The sequence below is a fragment of the Mangifera indica genome, chromosome 14, assembly GCF_011075055.1.
Source record: "Mangifera indica cultivar Alphonso chromosome 14, CATAS_Mindica_2.1, whole genome shotgun sequence".
Classification (NCBI taxonomy): domain Eukaryota; kingdom Viridiplantae; phylum Streptophyta; class Magnoliopsida; order Sapindales; family Anacardiaceae; genus Mangifera; species Mangifera indica.
Window position 1 is genome coordinate 7,918,154 of NC_058150.1, and position 26,343 is coordinate 7,944,496.

Genomic DNA, 26,343 nt, shown 5'->3' on the forward strand with positions numbered 1-26,343 from the left:
AAATCAATCTCCAACTCGGTCAATCAAATCGACACTCCCTCTTTTTCACTAATCTCTCTTCAACTCAAACACACCGTCATCCTTCTTTGGTAATCTCCCTCCAGCTTGGTCTACCACTCTGACACTGTCTCTCCAACCTAGTAAACCACTCTGGCACTCTCTCTATCCTAGTCAACCACTCCAACGCTCTCTCGTAAGCATGCCACCATCTCTTCTCTCTCACTCTCTCCAACCCAATCAGCCACTCCTGCAACTCTTCTCCTCTTTCTTCTTCCCTCACCTCTCTTTCTTCTTCCCCATTCCTCCTCATCCACCGTTGATGCTTTCAAAAATGGATAAGAAAGCTGTGACTAGTGGTAAGTAAACTCCAAATTGGTGGTCATGAAAAATGAAAAATCTTCAACCTTTGTGCTCCTGGGATTGGTCCTATTTGTTATATACAAAAATATTATTTTATTCAGTTACTTTGTTATAATTGTATAAAAACAAAATAGATTTGGAAAATTGATCGTGATATAAAATGTAAGTGATATTAATTTAAAAGTTAAAAGAAAAAAAGGAAAAAAATATAAAATATAAAGTAATTGTGTAAATATATATTATGTTTGTGTGTAGAAGGTTAAGTGACATCAACCATATTAGATTTTATATAAAATAACAAAAATATCATTTAACTGTTAAAAATAACTCTTGAATGAATGAATGAATGAAAAATAGACTTTTCAAACTTAAAAAATGAAAAATTGTCATTCTGTCAAAATTTGGGCAGGAAATAGTCATTTAGCCTATTTACCCTAGTTAATAAAAACACGAATTATTTGTGTTTAATTCACATTTTAAACATGTCATTCCGAATTTTTGGACCCAAAATGCATTAAATACCTATTTTATAGGTTTTTTATATTAAACATGTATGTTTGTCATTTTTTTTTTATGAATTTTTTAAAGTATGAAAATGTCCTTGCATTTTCAATTAATTACTATAATGTTATAACTATATAAAACAAAAATCCAATTTTTTGTCATCCAAATCTCTATTCTCTCCCAATAATTTTTTATGATAATTGAATCTTGATTATATATTATATTATATTAGATAATCAGTTAGATATTTTACATTTGAATTGTTAACCAGATTATCTATAAAATGTGTAAAAATTATATTTGATATTATTGTATTTTTAGAAACGTATCATTAATAATATGTCATATTAAATACATATATACACATTCTGTATTTTTTCCGTACCTGAATTTTATGATCATTATTTTATAAACGCATTTTTTCCTATTTACCGTATTATACCCATATAATTTTGATACCTTTCCTTTCTCATTCTTGTATTTACTAATTAGGGTATTTATCAAAAAGCAATTCTTTCTAAGTCATTTTATCCCTAAACCTAACATTTATTCTTCATCCATGACACACAAGTACCAACTTCTTTCAAAGACCGAGAAATTTAAAATTAAATTGGTAAATAATGCAACAATATCCAGTAAGATTAGATACAGATGATAAAAAAATGCATGATAAACTGTAAAAATAAAATTTATGATATAAGTTTAACATTTTAATATTGAGTATTTAACATTTTCCTCTCTAAGGATGGACTTAAAACACTTTACCATCAAATGAAGATATAAATCACATTTTTTCGTTCAAAGTATAGAGTAATTAACAGAAAATAACCCTAACACAGTTCAAAAACATTAAATTACTATATTACCCCTTGTTCTTTCTTCTCCTTGGTCATTTCTTTCTCTTTCTTTTACTTTCTTTCCTCCTTTTTTTTTTTTTCTCTGTCACCCTTTTCTCTTTCTTCTAATTTCTTCTCTGTCAAACGTAGCCAATCTAGCCTATACCGACGACGCCCAACTACAAATTCCTCGTCCAGTGCAGTTGATCTAGCCTCTCCCAACGTTGACGTCATTTTGAGCTCTAGAGTGTAGCAAGAGATGAAGCTACACATTATTATGCACCAAAGAAAGAAACAGCCCATACCAGCAAGTTTGATTCTTTTTGAAAACGAGCAAGAAACATCTTCCTAGCCTAGGCATTGTCTTTGTAATATCAAGCTAGCAACCCTTTACTTTAAGCTACTCCATTATTGAGTCCTTATACCATAGGACTTTCCTATGCCAGTAGCACTTCTAGCTACAACTGGAGGCAGTGCAGTGGCAAGTTTTGGGTGATGCAATGGTGCTGGAACCCAAGGATAATAGTACTGATGGCAGTGCGTTGAATTTTGTTGATGGATCTTCTAATTATAATTCTGTGTATTTTGAAGCTAAAAATTCAGGTTAAGAATTTTGGGAGTTCAATTTGAGTACTATACTCTAGTTGAACTCAAACTCGTTATTGTTCAGCTCATTGAGCTCACAAACTTCCATGTTTGATTCAAATATAATATTTAAAATCTTATTTTTTGATTTTGAATATGAAATTAATTGATAAATACATAAATTATAAAATTTAATTTAATTTTTTAAGCCAAGATTGATCCGTCATCACTTTCACTCTCAAGCACAAACCCAAGCTAACAACTCATTTTTATAATAGAATTTTTTTTTTATATATTTAAATGTTTTTATATCTTACCTAATACTATTGTAAAATTGATTTGAAAAAAAAGAAATAATCGGTTATCTTAGTTGGGTATGAAAGGCAATGCATAATTATAGAGAATAACACACTAAATTACGATAGAGGGGAAACAAAAATTGTTTAAATAATCATGATATAACATATAATAAATTATGTAGAAGTAAAACTGAAAACGAATGGCCAATACCTCCTCAAGGAATCACTTGTTTTCATGGATTCCATGGTGAGAATCCCATACCCGTTATAGCTCATGGTCATTTGTTAAATAGGGATAAGTAATCCTATCTTTGCATTGATAATCTTTTGTAAGTCTACACCCAATAATTCAACATGCCGACAATATAATATTGAAAGCTTTATTATGTCTCCATCATTGTCCCCCCATGCAACCTTCAAAAAAACTAAGATTAGTTCATTGGATATTATTAACCCCCTTATTTAAAATATGGGTCTCTCATATTCTTTGTTAGTTTGAAGAGAAAATGTATATAAAGCAGTCAGTATAGCGATTAACCAGTCACCCATGTGAACTCATATTGATTGAAGCACACATCCACCCCACTCAATTAGAACAGAAACTCTTCAATAGATTTCCTCATCACATATTACTGAATGCGTTACTATACCATTGAATCTAAAATAGTTTAACTTAAAGAAGTGCCCTAAAAATGTATTATCGAATAATCTCTTCTGCTTGTCATTTAACCTTATTTAGATCTCACACATCTTGTCTTTGTGCCCTTTTATTGTCACTTGAGATGTACAATGATGAGAAGTTAAAAACGTATCAACCACCTAAGAGATTTATCCAATTAAACCTTCTACTTGTTATTTTTTTTATCCAATGTAATGTTTTGCAAACAAAATATCTAAATACTTCTTTGATTATGGCCAAATATAAACAAATTGAAACATACATTCTAAAAATAATATAAATGTTGAATAGATCTTGAAAAAATGAGATACCGTAAAAATAAATGTGAACTCATTTATTTCAAAATTTATTGGCTTGGTTTCTTTGGTATGGACTTGAGTTTATGCCTAAAAAAAAAAATGCCAACTACGAATCTTAGTCAAGAAATTACGTTAATATTGTGAAGAGGATGCAAACAGGGGTTCACATAGTGGTTCTTATAAATTTTTATATATAGTGGGCACCCTTTTAAAAACAAAGAGTGAACTGGGGGTTTTAGGAATTTTTTACCTGAACACCAGTTGGCATAAATTCCGCAAACACCATTAAAAAATTCGTGTAAATCTTCCCAACATGAACTAAAAAATTATGCTAACACTAAAAACACTTATTTCTTATTCAATTCCAACAATATTCACAACATAAATCATAAAAACACTAACAAAATCAATCAACAAATTCAATCAACAATTCTAACGCCCTAACCTTTTTCATTAACCCCTAAACATTAAAAAAACTGCGTGCAAACAAATATTTATCACAAAAATTAATATAATGTAATATGAAAATTGTAACAACTAACTTTCTTTTCAATTTTTTAGATGGCCAAACGACTATGTCCCACCCAAGGATTGGTGCAAACTCAACTTTCCACTTGTTAATTATTAAAAATCTAAATACTTATTATTCTGTTAAATTTCACTATTACTATTAGGGATAAAATTGTTATTTAATAAAAATATTTTAAAAACTAAAAATTTATCACATTCTCCCCTCAACGGTCTAAGATGACAACAACGACGACGTTCTCTCTCCCTCTTAACTTTTCTCTCAACAGTTGTCAATTTCTGACAATCATTGGTCATCCTCTCCTCTCAAGGATCAACACATGAAGAGACTGAAATTTGGATTTCTTTGTCACGCAACGAAGAGATCTTGGTCTCTTCGTTGCTTCGTTGTGCAACGATTGTAAGACAAAGAGACTAAGATCTCTGCATAGCACAATGAAGAGACCCAGTCTCAGTCCTAGGGGGAATGTAAGTTTTTTAAACTTTTGATGGGGGAAGGTGGGGCAAATTATTAGTTTTAAAACCTATGAGAGAAATGTGATGAATTTATAATTTTTTAAATATTTATATTAAATGATAATTTTATTTCTAACAATAATAGTAAAATTGAATAAATAAAGAGATATTTAAATTTTTAATAGTTAATAGTGGAAAGTTGAGTTGCAACAAACCTTAGATGGAAAATAGTCATTTGGCCTTTTTAGATTAAAAAACACTTGAAATATGCAAATTGAATACCAAATGGCGAAGAACTACGACAAATAGTGTTTTATGGTGAACTACAATGAATAATGATGAAGAAAATTCAGAAATACATTTTAATTCTTCAAAGCCAAATGTGGGAAACTATAAATGATTAAGTTTTGACTAAAAATCAAATCAAAGTATTGAAGACCGATATTTGAAAACTGTGAAAAATAGTGAAAATGTAATTTATATTTAAGAGAAATTCTGTCATAATCCAAACGTCGATTATATAAATGAAAACTTTTAGTTATATCCATATAGACCCTTAAAAATTTATTATTTTAATTAAGTTTTTCATATATTTTTCACATTTTCGTGCTTATAGAAATTTAAAGAAGTGGAGTCCACCCCCGACAATCTTTCATAGGTAACTTGCCTTATTTTTTGGAAGAGTACATTGCATTTCCCTCCCAAGGTTTGGATCAAAAATATTTTTTCAACCTTTGATGGTACAAATAAGACTTTTATACCAAAATCAAATTTTGTTTAAAAAAATAAATAGTGTAAGGGCAAAAAAAAGTAATCATCATCTAAAAATTTTGAAAAAGTTAAAAATAAAACCTTTTACTAATTAGGCCTAAACATTTTAAATTTAACAGTTTAATCTTTTTATAAGTTTGAAAACTTGTATTTAAGTTTCTAAAACCCCCAATCATCATTAAATCTCACAATCATTGTTGTCTAATTTTTGAGCGATGATTCAACGACTACCGAAAAAGGCGAGGTTGTGTGACAGAGAGGTCTGACAAAAACTAGAGAGAGGTCAAATTACATTATTGAGGGAGATTGCCATCAGTTTTTAATTTGAGTAACTAGAGGTTTTGTTAACAAGAATCAATGAAATTATTGAGGGATTGAGCTGAAAATAGAGATATCGACACTTGGTTTGTGTTTGAAAGTCTAATCAACAACACAAATGGTTGTTGTAAGTGAGAATAATAACTGGAGTTTGTTTACCTCAAAAGAAAAGGGGTGAGCATACAAGGGAAGAGAAATAAGAGGGTTTGTGTATAATTTGTATATTTAAAGAGTTTTTAAATTTGAGAAACCACTAAAAACACTGGTTGGGCAAATTTGAGAAACCTTTAAATTCTGATATGTGCTCAACCATATATACATAGAGGATACTCGTGCAAGATAACCATATTTGCTAGTTTTGTCCTTCCTCTTTCTTGATCAAAACAATGTGTCCTCATTCAGCTTTTCCACGTGATTCTTAAGCTTGCAAAACCGCAAACTTCATACTATTCTATTTCCACGAATGACATGTTCTATAAACCATGTAAGTGTGATGACCAGTTCTTATTTCTTGTATTGTTGTAATCCCAAAGTGAATTATTGTCTTGTTCAATTTACTTTTTTATTTTTTGGTGAAGTGTTTCCTCATCTTTGATCTTGACCTCATAATTGAAAGATTAACATTGTTTGCTTCACAAGCCTGGTAGCACTTTGTGGAGCTATCAACAAATGGTATGAGAGTCAAGTTTTAATAAACAATCCACCTGAAGAAGGTTTTTGGTCCATTTAATTATCTACCAATTAAAGGGAGCTTTTAGCTCTACAGCTTTACTCCCCTAAGGGCACATAAACACATATGAGGTCATGGTCTAGTTTGGGGGGTTTGTTTTGAATAGTATTAGACAATGGTTCAATGTGTGATTAGAGAAGAATTGTTAGAAATCCACCTTAATTGAAAATAGAATTAGGTGTGAATGCGTAAGTTTGTAATAAAATCTCTCCTCTGGCGCTACTTTTTGGGAAGGGAAATGCCCAGTAGTACATTGTAGAGGCCTAACGACACAATAACCTTCAAGGTCTTCATCTTATTGCATTGGAAGGTTCACCTTAAAAACAATAAATTAATTTTGTGTTACAAAGTAATAAAAAGTGTGATTAAGTTTAGATATAGTATATCTAAAACAAGTGATTAGAACACAATCTTCAGTAAAACAAATCAAATATTTGAATTACAAATTGTCAAAATTTTGTTGTAACACAAAAGTCTCATTGAAAGTTACCTTTAATTGAGTGTATAATATAGAAAGATAAATCACTTAAGCCATTAAAAAAATTATTCATTATACACCAAAGTAATCTAATCATGAGCTACTAATAATCAGCAAGAGAAAATCAACCTCCCAAAGAACTTCAAGATAATTGAAAAAATTAATTTCCATTTACGATTGCAATCATTTTAACATAATATTAACTATTTATTAAACAACCTTGATCATTTTTTATAAAAGGTGGTAGTCGGTTGTGTCAACCCTCATAAAATTTTGGTATAACCCTTAAATTTGTGAGTGGCGCCAAGGTGTGCAAATAAAATGGGTCATGTCAAAACCTCTCGAAAAAGCCTATGAATCAATATGACATGACTTTTAAAAAATAACAAATAATATACGATTTATTAAAAATTAAAAAAATTATATTTTAACGGGTTAATTTGTCAAAAAGCTAATAAAGGTATGACTCAACATGTTGTGAGTCATGCCCTCGACATTAACAATTTCTAAGTCTGCATGAGCTACCAAGGTCTACATTTTTTTCCTTGCCTTGTCTTGGTAGCCCGCATCAATTTCAAAATGGTTTGACCTAAGTGAGGTGAAAAACTAAACATAGCATATGATGTTGAAGACAAAACAAAGAAAAGGTGTCATAGTGAAACAATAAAATTATGTGCTCAACTTTTATGTGCAAACAATTATATATCACTATGTGATTGAGTATTGTTTTATTTTTTATTTTCAACTATCCAATTACATGATGATATATTGTTGTTTATACATAAATTTATGCATAAAAGTTGTACATATAACATTACTCATAGTAAAAACAAGTATAGTAGACAACTCATGAAAAGAAACGACTTGTTATTCTTGTTTATGTTAATGAATAGATGTCTAAGATTGAATGTCATGTTCATTATAGAAACCATAGATGCTTTACTTAGAGGCATTTTTCATAGATACCGTTGATACTTCAATCTAACCCAAACAAATTATACTATAGTAACATATTTGGGTCAATTTGAGTTAGTTTCTATTGCTTTCATGTCAGTCAAACATAATCTGATCTAGTTTTGAATTGTTTTAGATTAATCTAAATTAATTTTTGTGTCAAAAACCCAAGGTGGATCAAAAATATTTTTTAAACCTTTGATGGTATAAATAATACTTTTATACCATAATCAAATTAAAAAAAAAAAAAGATAGTGTAAGGGCAAAAAAAAGTAATAGCCATCCAAAAATTTTGAAAAAGTTAGATGGTTTCTGTAATTTTTATATTTAAATAGTTTTTAAATTTTTTTTTTGTTAATTTGGAGTTATATGATAATTTTAAAAATGAAATGGTAAATTGGTTTTATATGGTAATTTATGAAATAGTAATTTTAAAAGTGTTTTTATGCCATTTAAATATTTAAAGGGTAATTTGGAGTAAGAATGACAACTATAGTTTCGTAAATTTAGATTTTTAAAAGTATTATGTTATGATTTTTTTTTTATTAACAAAGTTTAAGTCTGTGCGCAAATGTATTATTCTATGCAAAACCTTAGGTGGAAAAATATAATGTACTCCTAGAAGAAACTGCAAAGGCTTTCCAAATAAACCTAGCTCTAAGAACCACATATATTATAGGCTAAAAGACTTATTCCCACTTGGTTTGTGTTTGAAAGCCAAATCAACAACACAAATGGTTGTTGGAAGTGGGAATGACAACTAAAGCTTGGTTAACTCAAAAAAAGAAGGGGTGAGTATGGATGAAAAGTGAAATAAGAGGGTTTTTGTATGATTTGTATATTTAAAAAGTTTTTTGTTTTAATTTTTTCGTTAATTTGGAATTATATGATAATTTAAAAAAGGGAGAAGGACTATTTCCCACCCATCTTTTGATGCTTTCTCAAAATGCCACCCACGGCAGATGAAAATCTAGTTTTCCCACCCATGAGCTGTTAATATGGATGATATCTGTTTGCATAAGGGTAAAATGTCTATTTTACCCTTACTGGATGAAATGACAAAAATACCCCTCAATATGGATAATCTGCAAAATCCGCCCATAAAATTGACTTGAGGGATTGAGTGAAATTACCAATTTACCCCGTAGGACAGAAACCACCAATTTACATTAAATTGGTAAGCTCATTTTAATGACTGACGCTTTTATGCCTTCAAGATTTGGATTACCTTTTGCTCAATTGATAAGCTCATTTTAATGGGATTTCAGACTGATGCTTTTCTGTAATTCAAATTCCAGAATGGTGCTTTTATGCATTTCAAATTGCAGACTGAAAATGCAGAAACCAAAATCCAAAATTCCAGACTGAAAATGCAGAACTAAAATCCAGAAACAAGAAAATGAAGAAACCAAATTGTGCATTTTTCATTTCAATCACGTTAAGAGAATGGTGTTTTTCTGCATTTCAAATTCCAGACTGAATGCAGAAACCAAAATCCAGAAACAAGAAAATGAAGAAACCAAATTATAAACAGAACCCAGGAAAATAAATTAATCTCTGAGAAACTTAAAGAAAATGCAAAAGAAACCCAATGATAAACAGAACCCTGGAAAATAATCAGCTTTCACCAATAAAATGCAGAAGAAACCAAATATACTTTCTGAAACTAAAGGAAAATGCAGAAAACCAAGGAGACCATAAGGTGGAAAACAATAATTCTTCAGAAACAAAAAGAAAATGCAGAAAACTGAATTGTGACATGTAAGTTGGAAAACAATAAACTTTCAGAAACCGAAAAAACCAAATTGGAACCTTCAAGTGCAGAAACCATATGTCAACATTACCAATGCAACACCAATTATCATCAGAAACCAATGCAAGTGCAGTTATCAACAGAATCCATTGAATTCCAGAATATAAATTTTAACATATTACTGCATAAACCAAAAAAGCAAGCACCAATGCAGTAAATCTACACAACATTACCAAAACAAATATCATACATGCAATTACAATCAGATGAAATGTCAACAATAGTATATCAAAAAATTTATAACATTCTACTCCAAAACTATTTGGCAAGACTGGATATTACAATTGGCTAGAAGCAGATTGCGAAAATTGTGCCCATGTCGAGTGAGTTGTCATACTTGGTATTGTCTTTCTCTGTTAACAAAACAAAAAATTGGAGAATTAGTTAAGGAATAATAAACCAGAGGGTATGATAAAAGAATAAAAAATGATGTATAATGATTACCTTTTTATTTCTTCTATTTGTAGCATCAGGATTATTTTTACATGACCTCTTGTTGTGACCAATTGCCTTGCACAGACTGCATCTAACAGTGGACATTTGTTTTCTCTTTGGTCTTTCATCAGGGTCTCTTTTTCTTGCTTTTCTTGGCCTGCCACGGTTGGATGTCTATGGGGTGGGAGCAGCTTGCTTTCAGAGGTTGGCCAGTTCCTTTTATCTGGAACTGGATGAATTATTCCACGATAAGTTGTCATATATACTGGAATTCTGAGTTTCTCATCAACAAATAATTCAAATGAAGAAAAATTCATATGCAGTATGGAGCACACTGCATGCTGACATGGGATACCAGAAATCTGTCATATGCCACAATCACAGCTTCTCTTTTGAAGATCCAGTGTGTATGTTCTACTTGGCAAAACAGACATGTCAATGACTTCGAACTCCATCAGACCAGCATGGAGAATCCTCACATTTCTAGCAGATTCAATATTCTTATTCAGCTTGGTTAACAGCAGTGGTGGCAATGGGGTAACCCACCCTCTAGCTGCCTTGAGCCTATCATGAATTCTTGTCATCATTCTCCTCCGATAAAGTTCCAACAAACTCAAAATTGGCAGCTCCCTATCTTCTCCAAGCCAGCTGTTGAAGGATTCACTCATGTTGTTGGTGATATGATCACATTTGGCATGTGTATCAAATCCAAACCTAGACCACTGATCAGGTTCATTTTCAATGATCCATTCATGTGTTGTCTGATCAACCTCCCGTACTTTTATTAATGCATTATGGAAATCAACCTTATTAGATGCTCTACAGACAGCCCAAAAAAGGTTTCTCATGCGTATCCCAGGAAAAATTTTCCTAAAGTTGGCATAAACATGCCTTGCACAGAATCTGCTTTTGGCGCTCGGCCACTATGTTTGTAAAGCATTTATTAACCCTTTCTGCCTATCACTCATAAAAGTGATAGGCTCGACATCCCCTAAAAAATCATGCAGTAAATTGATGAAATACCCCCATGTGTCAGTATTCTCAACCTCACACACACAAATAGCCAATGGGAATATCCCACTATTGGCATCCAGTGCAACTGCAGACAGAAGAACTCCCCCAAAATGACCCTTGAGATGGCAACCATCTACTCCCACAAAATGACGACATCCCTCGATAAATCCCCTTTTCTGTGCTGCAAAGCTCACAAAAAATCTATGGAATGTTGGAGTTGCTGGGATTTCTTCCCTAATGACTTTCAAAACAACCCTTGAACCCGGATTACTAACCATCAAAATGTCATAATACCCAAACAACCAATTGAATGAGTCAGAGTGCTCCTTTACTGACATCCCAGTTGCAATTTTCCTAGCCCTATATAGTTTTTTACTGTTAATCTTCAAAAAGTGATCCCTTTCCAGTTGGTCAGCCAAAGGCTTAATGGTTGACCCTCTTTGTGACCGAATAAAACTCCCCATTTTCTTTGCTATCCAAGGAGTAGTAGCTGCTGAGTTGTTCTGAACCCTCAAACAAGTGTGTCTGGGCTCATATATTCTTATTTGGAAAGACTGTCGATCGACCATCATAGCTGCATATAGATGATATGGACAACCCTCTGTTGCACAGACTAATTTGATTCTCTTCCTCTCATTATATATCTTCCTCAATTTGAAGCCCCTTTGAACTGTGTAATCGATTAAAACCTCTCTAAAATAATCCACACTTTCAAAAATTTGTCCCTCCTCAAAAGTAACTTTCCCATCTATACTATATATGAATGTTTTTCCCTTCATAAACCTAGACAGTCTTGTAGAAGCATCACATTCAGAACTCGATGAATGTGATCTTTCATCTCCACTGCCTTCTTCATCATTAGATAGACCCTCAGCTGTCTCATTGTTCATACCTTCAACTGTCTCTTCATCTGAACTGTGAACAGGTGCTGCAGGCGTATCTTCATTTATATTTTCCAAATCATCATTAGCATCGTTAAACTGTACATCTTCATAGGAGGCATCACTCCAATGAAAGTCTTTGTCACTATATTCAATATCAAAGATTTCCCCTTCATACTCATCAGATTCATTGCTCCAATCAGATGGTTGTTGGAGAGACTATTCTGATGGTTGTCCATAGTGCTGTAAAGGATGGGAAGCCTCTTCTGAGGGATGTGTAGGTTGGTGTGAGGGTTGTGGTGGTTGGATAGGCTGCTATGAGGGTTGGGGTGGCTGCTATAAGGCTTCTGCACTCTGCTGTGAGGGTTGGGGTGGCTGTTGTGAGGCTTCTGCACTCTGCTGTGAGGGTTCTGCAGGCTGCTGTGAGGGTTGGGGTGGCTGCTGTTCAAGTGGCAAAGGAGCCATATTTCCAACTGTCGCAATTGGAAGGAATTCTACAAACATGTCAATATCTTTCAGCTTAGCCCTACCATACTCTTCAAACATATGACATATATCTTCATCATAGTTTATAATATATCTCCCCACCTCATTAGGCTTTTTTGCTTGAACCTTTATTTTCTCCTCCAAATACAACTCCACTGTTTCATCTTCATTGGCTATACAGTTTTTCAAGTCTTTGATGAAGACAATGTAGCTATACTCATTTGAATCAACATTGTTGATTTCACAAGGAATACCACAGGCATCAAATCGTAAATTAAACCGCGTCGTGGGCAACATCCTATGTCTGACATATCCCCAATATACCAAATATTGCATGTTCAGTATGAATATATTAACCAGCATGCATGTTCATCCATTAACCCAAAAATGTATGTTCACAACCATCAAACAAATAATGAAGCATCCAACAGTACATAAGTGAGCACGTTACAGCAGAATGTAAACAGCATGCAACCAGGTGAACTATTCAGCCATCATGTGATCAGAATGCAGTGCCAATGCAAACATGAAACATCACACATTTATTTACATTATTGGTACGGGGCATTGTTAAACCAGGAGACTTGAAGGTATTACCCCTTCCTGTCACGCCAATAGCACTGCACTCCTGGATGTCCAGCCAATATACCAAATAATGCATGTTCACAACCACTCAAACAATATTCCAATATACAATTGATTAACAGTATGCATGCTCAATTCATATGTTATAATACATTATATAAGCATGTTACAATAAGCATGAAAGTATGTAATACAATTTGCACATAAGTATTACCTGTTAACAGTATGAATACATTATACAGTAGGCAGTATACATATAACCATATATACTATAACAGTACGCATATAATAACTCCTCATGTAAGCATATCTAATCTGTAATCAATCATATTATTAATATAAGTAAAAACCCTAATCAGAAGTTTTATTTACAATCAATAGTTAATTAAAAACATCAGATCCAGCAGTTTACATAAAAACTACATATACAGGATAAACCCTAAAACACCCATCTCGAACTACCCCATTTTTCATGTAAAGCAACAAAATAGTTAAAGAATCCGATGAAGAAAAACAAACCCTACGTACACAACAGCACTTAGGGAAGCATGCAAAACCTACATGTAAAATTGTTATGCCTACTATATACGTAAAATGAATCACCATAGCATTAACCCTAAACCAACATAGCAGAAAAAATCATAAAACCAACCATTTAACATAAACAAACACCAACACATTTAATCTTTTTTACCAACACACCAGACTATCATAAACGATATAACGTTGAAACACTGTGAACGAGACATGGACAGATCAAACCTCGAGGCCAAAGAACTTCTACAGCCCTTGGTTGGTATACTCTTCGTCGTCGATGTTGCTTCAAACAACACGAAAGACCACTATCGTTGTCGTACGGGCTCAAAGGCAGTAGCAGAAAACCCTTCACGTTGAAGTTGTTCGAAACACTACTTCGTTCACTCTTGAAGACGTTGTCGTTACTGTCGTCGTCAACGTTTTGCAGTCGCCGTTGGCCGTTGTCGATTTTTGGAACTCATAAGACCCTCACACTTCAGAGAATTTACAAAAGGCAACGCAGTTGTTTGAGAACGAAATGAAACGCTTCGTTCTCTTTCCCTCGTTCAAAATGGGCTTTCAAATTTCCAGGCCACGCGTCACTTTTTGATTCGCTCTCAATATAATAAAAAATTATTTTTTCCTCCGATATTTATTCAAAACCCAGTTAAATGACAAAAATGCCCCAACATGTGTCCATATTTGATTAGCTTACCAATTTTGAAATTCCCCATAGCCGTTGATTTCCATCTAAGCATTTTTAGCCGTTGATTTGAAATCAGTGCGCATTTATTTCTCTGCAGGCGTTCCATACGGACGGCCAGAAATGCGCCGCCTCATCATTTTAAAATCGGCGCCATATTCTTTATCCTTCTACGTGTCCTTAGTTCCTTTCGCCACATCATCCATCACAAAAATATCGCCGATTATTTCCCTCCAACTCACCAAATAAATCTTCCTTCCACCATAAGCTTCGCCACGCATCGAGCATTGGTGGATGGCGTGTGATAGCAAAATCGGCCGCATTTAATTTTTACGGAAAATTGTTTATAAACATTTTTTTATTCCTCCCCTTTTATAAAAACGACATAACATTTGAGATTACTAAAATGCCCCTTCACTCAAACAGATTCTTGTAACGTTAACGGCTCATGGGTGGGAAAACTGGATTTTCATCTGCCGTGGGTGGCATTTTGAGAAAGCATCAAAAGATGGGTGGGAAATAGTCCTTCTCCCTTTAAAAAATGAAATGGTAAATTAGTTCTATATGATAATTTATGAAATAGTAATTTTAAAAGGTCTTTTTATGTAATTTAGATATTTAAATGGTAATTTGGAGTGAGAATGACAACTAGAGTTTTGTTAGTTTAAGTATTCAAAAGTATTATGTCAAGAATTTTTTCATGGTCCAAAGGACAATTTCCTACCCAAGGTTTAATGGAAGGGTAAATTTTCACCTATTAACTTTCAAAAATCCAAATACTCACCCATTTACTGTTATGAATAGGGGTAAAATTATCATTTTATAAAAAAAAAAATTATTTCCCCCTAAGTTTATAAATTTGATTTCCTCCCATGAAGGTTTGAAAATCACTTTTTTTTCCCTAGGGTTTTGAAACTATAACCAAAGACGACAGAGTTCGTCGTCTTCAGTTGCTTTCTCTCTCCCTTCCAACTTCTCTCTTCCTTTTGGTCTGAAACCCTAAATCTTGGTCAGAGATCATTGGCGTTAGATGTTGTTTCCAGATAGACCTGGTCACGGGCCAGTTTGACCCGTAAATCGGATCGAAACCAGTCCGGATAAAATCAAAACCGAAATCGACCCAGATAAAATCAAAACCAAAACCGGCCTGGATAAAACCAAAATCGGAACCAACAAACCCTAAACCGGACTAAACCAAAATCGAAACCGGATTTTAGCGGTTTGATTTTGGTTTACCTAATTTTGAACCGTGAAACCATCGGTTCACACCCGGTTTATGAACCGACATGTAAACTAGTGGTTTACTGAGCTGAATCGAAAAATTTTGAATTTTTTTAAATTTATTAAACAGCTAACGGTTCCCTGCGCAGGGAACAGTTGGCTTGCAAAAGAAAATTGGTCCCTTGCAATTTTCAGAGCTTTTGCAAGGGACCGTTGGTCCCCTGCAATTTTAAAAATCGCAATTCACCCCCCTATTTTTAAATTTTTTTCAAAATTTTTTTTTCTATATATATACCCATTCAAATTTCAATCTCTCCACTCTCTCACTCAATCCTTCAAACTCTCATTCTCATTCTTTCAACTCTTAATATTCTCTCAATCTTTCAATTCAATCAAATTCTCTTAACTTTAATTAAATTCTTTCTTAATTTTTTATTAATTCCAATTTCTATTTTTATTATACAATTCATAATTAATTATAGTATTTATTGCTATAATTAATTTTATTTATTATTTTTTTATTATCTTTCATAATTAATCGTATAATTTATTTATATAATTAATTTTATTTATTATCTTTTATAATTAATCATATAATTTATTTATATAATTAATTTTATTTATTATTAAAAAATGACAAGTAGTGAAAATTCTTCTGGTAATAAGAGATTTGGTCAATATTCACATATATCAAATGTGAATGAAAATCAATTTATAGATGATTTTTCAACATAAGAAAGTGAAAGCCAATATGTAAAGGTAGAGCAACAACAACAACATCAACAACAGATGGAGATAGAACAACACTCAAAAAATTCTTACATCCGATATTTTCAAGATTCATTTCAAGAAAATACAAAAGGAAGATGGTAATTTCGATATTGCTTGTAATTATTGTAGGCAAATTTATAAATTCAAATAAGGAGGTGGATATGGAACATTCAAAAGACACTTGGAGTCAAAGCATCCGAAAAAAATGGGGCAAAGCCGAGGCCAAACACAAATAACCATATATGGTTCTACACACAAATATTTATTTATGTATAGTGATAATAAAAGTAAAGAAGAATTTACAAAAATAGTAGCAATAGATCATTTAGTATTTAGTTTTGGTGAAAATTTAGGTTTTAATAATTATTGTAAAACTGCATTAAATCCTGCACATAAAACTATTCCAAGAAACACATTAAAAATAACATTATTTAGTTTATATAAAAAACAAAAAAGAAAATTAATTCAATTTTTTACAAATTTTAATGGGCGTGTATCTATATATAGTGATATTTGGAGTGACCATTGGCAAGTTCACTCTTATATTGGTATAATTTATCATTGGATAGATGACAATTTTCTATTACAAAAAAGAATTTTAGCATTTAGGATGTTTGATGAATGACATACTGCCAATAATATTTATAGAATAATTAAAGGAATATTAGAAGAATATAAATTACTTTATAAAATGTTTTCAATTTCATTTGATAATGCACGTTCAAATGTTGCCTCAATAAATGATTTAATTAATATTTGCAAACCTAATTTATGTGGTAAATTTTTTCATATTAGATGTGCATGTCATATATTAAATTTATATGTACAAGATGGTTTACATTGTCTTAATAATTTTATTAGTCCAATAAAAACAACAATTTCATTTTTATGGACACATCCCCAAACTATGAAAGAATTGGTTAAATTTTGTGAACAACATAATAGAAGACCAAAAAAATTTCCTAAAGACGTGTCAACTCGTTGGAATTCAATATATGAATTACTCAACTAGTCTTTTGATTATAGGGATTTATTATACTCATTTATTTCACAACATGTGCCACAAGTTATATTATATCCCCAACATCGGGATATTTGTAAAACAATTTTAAATGTATTAAGAAATTTTAATAATGCAACATATACTTTAAGTGAAGTTTATTATCCCACTTCTCATTTGTTTTTAAATGAAGCTGTTAATATTATTGAGACTTTACAAGAAGCCGAACAAGATATTATTCTACAAGAAGCTATTTTTTTAATGAAGACAAAATGGTTAAGTTACTATAAAACAATTCCAGAACTTTTTCTTGTTACATATTTTTTTGATCCTAGATTTAAATTAGATAGTGTCACTGATTATTTGACATTATATTATGAATGTTTGAAATTAGATAAAGTTAATATTTCATTAACTATAACTAACATTATGAATTTAATTAAAGAAATTTATGCTGAATATTCATTAATTTATGGTGGTTCTTCTTCCTCTCTATCACCTATTGCCCCATCATCAACACAAAATATGAGTTATGGTGATCATATTATGATGCAAAGGGGCAAAAGACCAAGAGGAACATTAGGCTCCACCTCGGAGCTTGATATTTATTTAACTACTATTTTTGAGTTTGGTGACAACAATATAGGTAAAGACTTTCCAGTTTTAGAATGGTGGAGTCGACATACATCAACTTTTCCAATATTAGCAGCTATTGCTAAACAAGTTCTGGCAACACCAGTATCAACTGTTGTAGTAAAACAAGTTTTTAATCAAGAGGGTAATATATTGAATGAGAGGTGATCAAGTTTGGCTCCCGAATCTATTGAAGCCCAAGTATGCGTGGACGATTGGACAAGAGTCGAATTATGCCAATAAGAAATAAAAGTGGACTTCAATGAAAAATCGTTTGATTTAACTACAAATAGTTCGATAACGGGAAATAATACTCAAGATAGTGGAGGTGAATGATAAGGTAAGGAGGTACTGCCAGCTATTAGATATGCAAAGGTAAGAGAACTACGTAGGCTTTGATTCTTCTAAACCCCAAGAAGATACATAGGAAGCTTAATTGAAAAATTAAGTCCAAGCCTTTTTTTTTAATTTTCAATTATTGTAATTAATAATTTAAAAATTAAATCAAGATCATGTATTAGAATTGACGGTTCAATGTCAGTTTTGAACTGGGGTCATGAACCGAAACTGTCGATTTTGAATCGGGGTCATGAACCGTTCTATTACAGTTCCGGTTCAGGGTTCTTATTTTTTCAAACGGTGAACCGACTGTTTCGAACCGAAACCATCAGTTCATGAACCGTGGCCAAGACTATTTCCAGACGATCCATTGCATGACAGATCTTTGTGGCATTTTCATGACCACTTCTTTGTCATGGAGGCTAGAGGGAGCGCCGATAAACGAAAGGTCGACTGGAGAATGTTGTCCGAGAAGAAATGAAACCCTAGGGGGGAAATGACAATTTTTCAAACTTAGAGTGGAAGAAAAACGTGATAGTATTTTATTTTTTTAATATTTTTAGTTAAATAACAATTTTACCCCTATTCATAACAGTAAATGGGTGAATATTTAGGTTTTTGAAAGTTAATGGGTGGGAATTTGTCCTTCCATTAAACCTTGGGTGGGAAATTGTCCTTTGGCCTTTTTTCTTAACAAAGTTTAAATTTGTGTGAAAATGTACTATTTATCCATTAAGGGGTGAAAAAGTGTTCTTGTGCAAAACCATGGGTGGAAATAAAAATATAATTTACCCCATCTAGAAGAAACTGCAAAGACTTTCCAAATAAACCCAACTTTACACATATTATAGGCTAAAAGACTTGTTCCCACCTAGTTTGTATTTGAAAGTCAATTTAATAGCACAAATAGTTGTTAAAAGTGAGAATGACAACTAGAATTTGATTAGCTCAAAAAAAAGAAAGGTAAGTACAAAAGGAATGAGAAATAAGAGAGTCTTTGTACAATTTATATGTTCTTTTAATTTTTTTATTAATATAGAGTTATATAATAATTTTAAAAGTGAAATAGTAAAGTAGGTCTATATAGTAATTTATGAAATAACAATTTTAAAAAGGTTTTTATGTAGTTTAAATATTTAAATGGTAATTTTGAGTGAGAATAACAATTAAAGTTTTAATAATTTAGGTATTTAAAAGTATTATGTTAGGGATTTCTTCATTATCAAAGTTTAAATTTGTGCAAAAATGCATTATTTATCTATCAAGGGCTGCAAAAGTGCTCTTATGCAATACCTTGGGTGTTGTACTCCTTCTAGAAGGACTTTCCAAATAAACCAACGTAATCTCACCCAATGTTGGATGCATTTATAGAATCTCATCCAATTCCGTTAACATTTTCTTTTAGTTTAACGATAAATTACTAATTTACCCTTTGCCTGTATTAAAATTTGATTTATAATGGTAAACTTAAAATTACCATTATAAATTTGTGGAATCGAAATTATTTAACAGGAACCATCAGCTTATGAACACCAATTTATAAGTATTTACAAACTGCCCACGTATCCCCATCTGACTTTGAGATCGCTTCCTCTTTTTTCTTGAATACCCAGAAAAGTAGTATTTCACATGACAACAATGGCATAGATTATTCTAAGCATGAAACTAGAAGAACATAATTGTTTCTCAAAAGCACATCTCATGAGAAAGCATTGCACCAGCCTTTGCCGTTGGCAATATCCTACATACAATGTCAAGAACATAAAAAAGTTCAAGCGGTCTTAGGAACAAACTGTCCAGCAAACATCTATTTCATAGAGCACGAATGAAGCAATTTACAAATGGCTGGAAATGAAACTGAATACTTCATCTAAAGTAATAAAATTAATCAAATAAATATAGGAGATGTAAATAGTACCACTCTTGGTGATGCTTAAACCAGCTTCTTGCTTCTTGTTGTTCTTCCTTTTGTTGCTTACCATGAATATATGACCCTTCTCTTACCCATGCAGGTCAAAGATTAAATTCGACCAACACATGCTGTAAACAAACCAAACTTCTTCCACAAAAACCACTCCTTATAACAGAACTACTCCCAGTTACAAACAACATTTCAAAAATGAGGAAAAGCCGAAACGATGTAATAAAGAAGGTTCAGAGAAGCTATTGGATCTTCTGAATTTAACTGTTGACGTGGAAGGGGAAAGTACTGAGAGTGAAATGGGAAGGAAAGAGGAGCTTAAACGTTACGGTAAAGAAGCTACGGGTTGAAGACGGAGAGAAGGGTGCCAAGAAAGTGAGGTTATTTGCGAAATAAAAAGGGGGAAATTATTTAAAAAGCTTGAATTTACTTTACTAACCTTTTCACTAACGGACTTTAACAGTAAATGAGTGATACTTCACAATTTTAAAATTTAATAGATAAGAATCTAACAATACAATTCATCAAAGCATGGACGGGAATAAGTCTTTTTTAGCCTATACTATAAAATCACAACAAAAATTTAATTTCATTAATTTACTTGCAATAAAATTTTTGGTAATTTTAGTATTCTATGGTAATAGAATCAAATAGTAAATGGTAAAATAATAAAAACTTTTCAATATTTTAAGCACCTAGAAAGTAAAAACGTTCTAGAAAGTAAAATAACATATGGTATGTTATCTTTATCTACATATAAAAGACTGGTGAGAAGAGATGTCTTTTCAGTATCCTTTGACAATAAAAAATTATAAACAACCACCTTATCAACCATGTCGCTTCATCTTCTAAGTTCATTTCTCCTTTTGATTTTCAGTTTACTTGTCTTCTTTCGCATAACCAGAACCAGAAGCTCCAAACTTAAAGATTCATCATCGTCTCCTTCAGCTGATGTAATTCTTCCAAAATCCTACCCAATAGTGGGCTCTGTTTTCTCATTTCTAGCCAACCGAAACCAAGTAGTGGAGTGGTTAACTTCTATTCTGCAAAATGTTCCTTCTGCAACATTTCCCTTGCACGGGTTATGGGGCCAGGTTACCATCTTGACTGCCAATCCCGTCAATGTCCAACACATACTCAAAGCTAACTTCTACAATTACCCAAAAGGCGCTGAATCTCAAACAATTCTCTCTGACTTTCTCGGTCATGGTATTTTCAATATTGACGGTGAAGAATGGAAGTTTCAAAGACAAATTTCAAGCCACGAATTCAATACCAAATCCCTTCGTAAATTTGTCGAAACCGTCGTTGAAACTGAACTCTCTGAGCGCCTTATTCCTGTTCTTGAAAGCGCTGCTGCCAATAAACAAGTTCTCGATTTTCAAGATGTTCTTCAAAGATTCGCTTTTGATAATATTTGCAAAATCGCTTTTGGGTTCGACCCTGAATATCTATTGCCATCTTTTCCAGAATTCAAGGTCGCGCAAGCTTTTGACGAGGCTGTCAAAATATGCAGCGATAGATTTCAAACGGCTTTACCTATAGTCTGGAAAATCAAACGGCTTCTCAACATTGGCTCCGAAAAGCGTCTAAAACTTGCAGTTTGTGAAGTCCAAGAATTTTCAAAGAACATCATAAAAGAAAAGAAACAAAACCCTGCTGAGTCTATGGATCTTTTGTCACGATTCTTGAGTTCAGGCCAATACGACGATGACTTTGTTTCTGATATAGTCATCAGCTTCATGCTCGCCGGTCGAGACACCACATCGGCAGCTTTGACGTGGTTCTTCTTTCTGATCTCAAAACATCCAGAAGCCGAAAAAGAAATTCTCAAAGAAATCAAAGAAAAATCAGACACGCCAGTTTATGAAGGCATCAAAGACATGGTGTACACACAAGCCTCACTTTGCGAGAGCATGAGATTCTACCCACCTGTACCGGTAGACTCCAAGTTGGCTGACAGGGACGACATATTGCCAGACGGGACGGTCGTGAAGAAGGGCATGCGAGTGGCGTATCATCCGTACGCGATGGGGAGAATGGAGAAGCTGTGGGGCAAAGACTGGAGCGAGTTCAAGCCAGAGAGGTGGTTGAAGAAAGAAGAAGATGAAACGTGGAGCTTTGTGGGAAGGGATGCTTACACGTATCCGGTTTTTCAGGCGGGGCCCAGGATATGTTTAGGAAAGGAGATGGCGTTTTTACAAATGAAAAGAATAGTAAGTGGGGTTTTAAAGAGGTTTAAGGTGGTGCCGGTGTTAGAGAAAGGAGTAGAGCCGGAGTTTGTGGCTCATTTGACCGCCAAGATGAAAGGGGGGTTATCCGTCAGGATTGAGAAGAGGAATGAATCCAAGTGAATGTGAAAGTGAGTGAGAAGGGAATATGATAATTATTATTATATTTTTTTAGAACATCTCTCAAATAATGTGTAATCTTTATAAGAATAATATTGCTCTTCTTATCTATGAAAATTGATACGCATAAACTAACTAATGAAAATTGATATCCTAAATCATATATATATATATATATATATATATATATATATATATATATATATATATATATATGCGCTTACTATACAAACTGATCTTGTAAATTAAAGTGACGACAAATTCAGAAATTATAGAAGCAAATTCATGAAACTTGTTGATAAAACAAATTCATATGAGAAAACTTATAATTTCTTTTGAAAACAACTCTTAAAGCCTTGGCGTATGAAACAAAATTCTGTTTATTAAGAATATATTTAAGAATAATAATTTTTTTTTTAATACATAATAATATATATTCAATGTGTATTTATTAATATATTCAAAATGAGTATACATAATTTTATTATATTTTTAAATTTTAAACTAAAAAAAGGATTGAAAATACTATAATTCTTCACATCCCCCTTCAAAATAAATGCAATAATTGATACATATCCTTCTACAAACCCGACCACTTGATTATCTTATAGAACATAGCATTATTCATTTTGTTTTTCCCGTCATATACCAAACAAAGTGCTGATTCCTTTATCTTTGTCTCATATTTTTCATCTTCTCGGATTTTCATTTTGAATCAATTTCTAAGTCGACATTATTTACAAGGCATGCATTTTCTTCCAAGCCTTGCCACGGCGGCTTGCACCAATTTCAATACAATCTGAGTCAAATGAGGTGAAAAACTAAATGTAGTTTATGATACTGAAGACAAGACAAAGAAAAGGTGTTATAATAAAATAATAAAACTATATGTACATTTTTTATGCATAAATAATTATAATTTTTATATGATTGGATGTTGTTTTATCTTTAATTTTTAATATCTAATCATATAATGATAAATCATTACTTGTACATAATGTTATATATAAAAGTTATGCATATAGTATTAATCATAGTAAAAACAAGTATAGAAGACAATTCATGAAAGGAAACGACCTATTATTTTTACTTGTGTTAATGAATTGATGTCTAAGAGTGAATGTCATGTTCATTATAGAAACCATAGATGCTTTAATTGAAGGCATTTTTCATAGATACTGTTGATATTTTAATCTACCCCAAACAAATTATACTATATAAACATATTTGAGTTAATTTAAGTTAGTCTGAATTACTTTCATATCATTCAAACATGATCTGATCTAGTTTGAATTGTATGAATTAATCTGAATTGTGTCAAAAACTCATCCATAACTTGATTTTTTTATATTTTATTGTATAGAGTTAACAAGTTGAGTTTAAGAAGGTGAACTCTCATTTTTCATTTCTCTATTGATTTAAAAGCATTCTTGTATAACACGGGCCTTTATACTTATCATATAGTTGAAATTTTCAGGAAAGTTTAGTTATGTTGAGTAAAAGCTTTTCTAGTTGAAATAAGGAAATCTCCTTCGTAAAATGGTACTGAAAACGATGATCATTCGAAGTATATTCCCATGTTTAGAGATAGTTATCCAGAAGAAGCTAAACTGATGAATGAAGACAAAGTTCTGAGGTGGAATATACGATTAAGAAAATGAAGATTATTTTTTCGACTAACTAAAAGAAACAGAATGCCAAGAAATCTCTGAGAAAGAAAAAGTTTGCCATTGTGCGTCTACACACATAATATAAACCGTTGAAGTATTTCTTTCTTTCGGAAGTGGAATATACAATTTTTGAAATATTGGTTATAATTTCAAAAATTAAAAAAAAAAATCTCTTTTCATCTTTCTTTCTTCTTCAGCTTTTCTTTTCTCTTTTCTTCCGTTGGCTATATGTTCCAATTAGTAATCCATCCAACAAATAGGTCCTTCATCAATTTACATAATATTGCTTTTTTTCGGCTATTTCTTCTTCCGTGAACTTCAATTGACTATTTCTTCCGATTAGTTATCCGCCCAAGATCCCTTTCTGTCCTCACCATTGTCTATAGTCAAGGCAACAAAACTGGTCGTTGAATTCGGGGGGATGGAGGAGAATGAGTTTTGTATTGGTGTTGCTCTCCATGATTAATGTTGAAAACAAACCGTGATCAAAAGAGTGTGATTAGTTTTTCGAGTTGTAATTTTTTTTTTTTTTCGGGGAAATGAAGAGCGAAAAGATTGAGGGGAGTCTCAGAGAAGATTTTGGGAGCAGAACTTTAGTATTTTAGTTGAGTTGGACTCAAGCTTAGAAGCTCATGAGCCTGCCTCTTGCCTCAAGTATAACATTACTAACTTTTTTAAAATTTAAAATCTTGTAATTACATATTTAAAATTATATTTTATAATTTTTAATAAAAAGATAATTAATAAATATATAAATTATGAGAATTAATTTAATTTTTAAGTCAAAATTGAGTTCTCACTTTTACTCTTGAATTTAAACCCAAGTTAAAAACTTTTTTGTAAAATAAAATTTTGATTTTTTTATATTTAAATATTCTTATATTTAGCCTATAAGTATATTAAGATTAATAAAAAATAAAACAAGTGGTAACCTTGGGTGGGAACAAAAGATAATAAATAATAATAGAGGATAACATTGTGAACCAAGTTGGAGGGAAGAACAAAAAAATGTTAAAATAAATCATGATAAAAAGATGAATTACATTTTAAGAAAACTAAAAATAAATGGCCAAAATGTTCTTGAGCAATCACATTTTTCATCGATTTTGCAATGGTATCTCATCTCCTCTATCTCATGCGACATATGTTAATTAAGGATAAGAAATTCATACAATAAATACGTCTCATTAAATAACCTTTCTTGCTTGTTATTTTGCCTTCTTTAAATCTCACACATTTTGTCTTTATACCTTTTTATAGTCACCTCGGATCTATAATGATGATAAGTTGAAAACTTTTTAACCACCTGAGATGATTATCTAGTTAAACCTTATACTTTTTTTTCGGTCAATGCAATTTTACAAGTAAAAGATCCAAAAAGCTTCATTAATTATGAAAAAATTTAAACAAACTGAAACACATATTCTAAAAATAATATAAATCTTGAAAACAATGAGTTAACATAAAAATAAATGCGAACTCATTTATTTAAAAAATTATTCACTTGATTTCTTAGATTGAAATTGAGTTTATGTAAAAAAAAAAAAAGGCCAAATGACTTATCCCATCCAAAGTTTGTTGTATTGTCAAATTGGTACTCACGTCTTAGAGATAAAAATAAAATATGATCAACCCTAATTTTCTCACACTCGTTTTGTTTCCCAATCACTCAAAAGTGAGAAAGTGTGAGAGAAGAGTCTGTGTTCACCTAAGGAGTCACCATTGATCACCAAAATCGTCTTAACCATGCAAGGAAGACATTTTTGCTGGAATTCAAGTAAATGGAATGGCTTTCCATGCTAGATCACGATCTTATGAAGTCCTTTTATGTTAAATACACAATCAAAGGTGATTTAGATGTGATTGTGAACATGACAAGTTATAAGCATGCTTAGTTTTTGAATTGTATGATGAATATATGTTTTGGCTTAAAAGATCTCTATTTTTTTAGATTTCATGCCATGAGATTTCATATATATGTGTTATGATTAGAAAGATAGTGAAAATAATATGTCTAGGATGCTTAGAAACTACTGTTGTGTATTGTATGTGAGTGTATTGATAAAGCCATTAATTGTTATTATTTCGATTTATAATTCCCTTATGTTGTGTGAAAATTTAATTCAATCTAATGAAATTACTTATCTTTTTGCATTTAGGAAGCTTTGAGCATTTTTGGAGTAAGATAGGCCAAAAAGATGAAAAAT

General features: G+C 31.9%; 1 protein-coding gene across 1 annotated transcript; it reads left to right on the forward strand.

Moving 5' to 3' along the window:
• The first annotated feature begins 20,948 nt into the window (after nucleotides 1-20,948).
• Nucleotides 20,949-22,469, forward strand: LOC123196604 (cytochrome P450 94A2-like). The gene has a single exon (XM_044610659.1). It carries the CDS (start codon nucleotides 20,949-20,951, stop codon nucleotides 22,467-22,469), a length of 1,521 nt encoding a protein of 506 aa, XP_044466594.1.
• Nucleotides 22,470-26,343: the final 3,874 nt, after the last annotated feature.

Coding starts and splice junctions, on each gene's coding strand:
- LOC123196604 (XM_044610659.1), top strand. CDS start 20,949: ATGTCGCTTCATCTTCTAAGTTCATTTCTCCTTTTGATTTTCAGTTTA.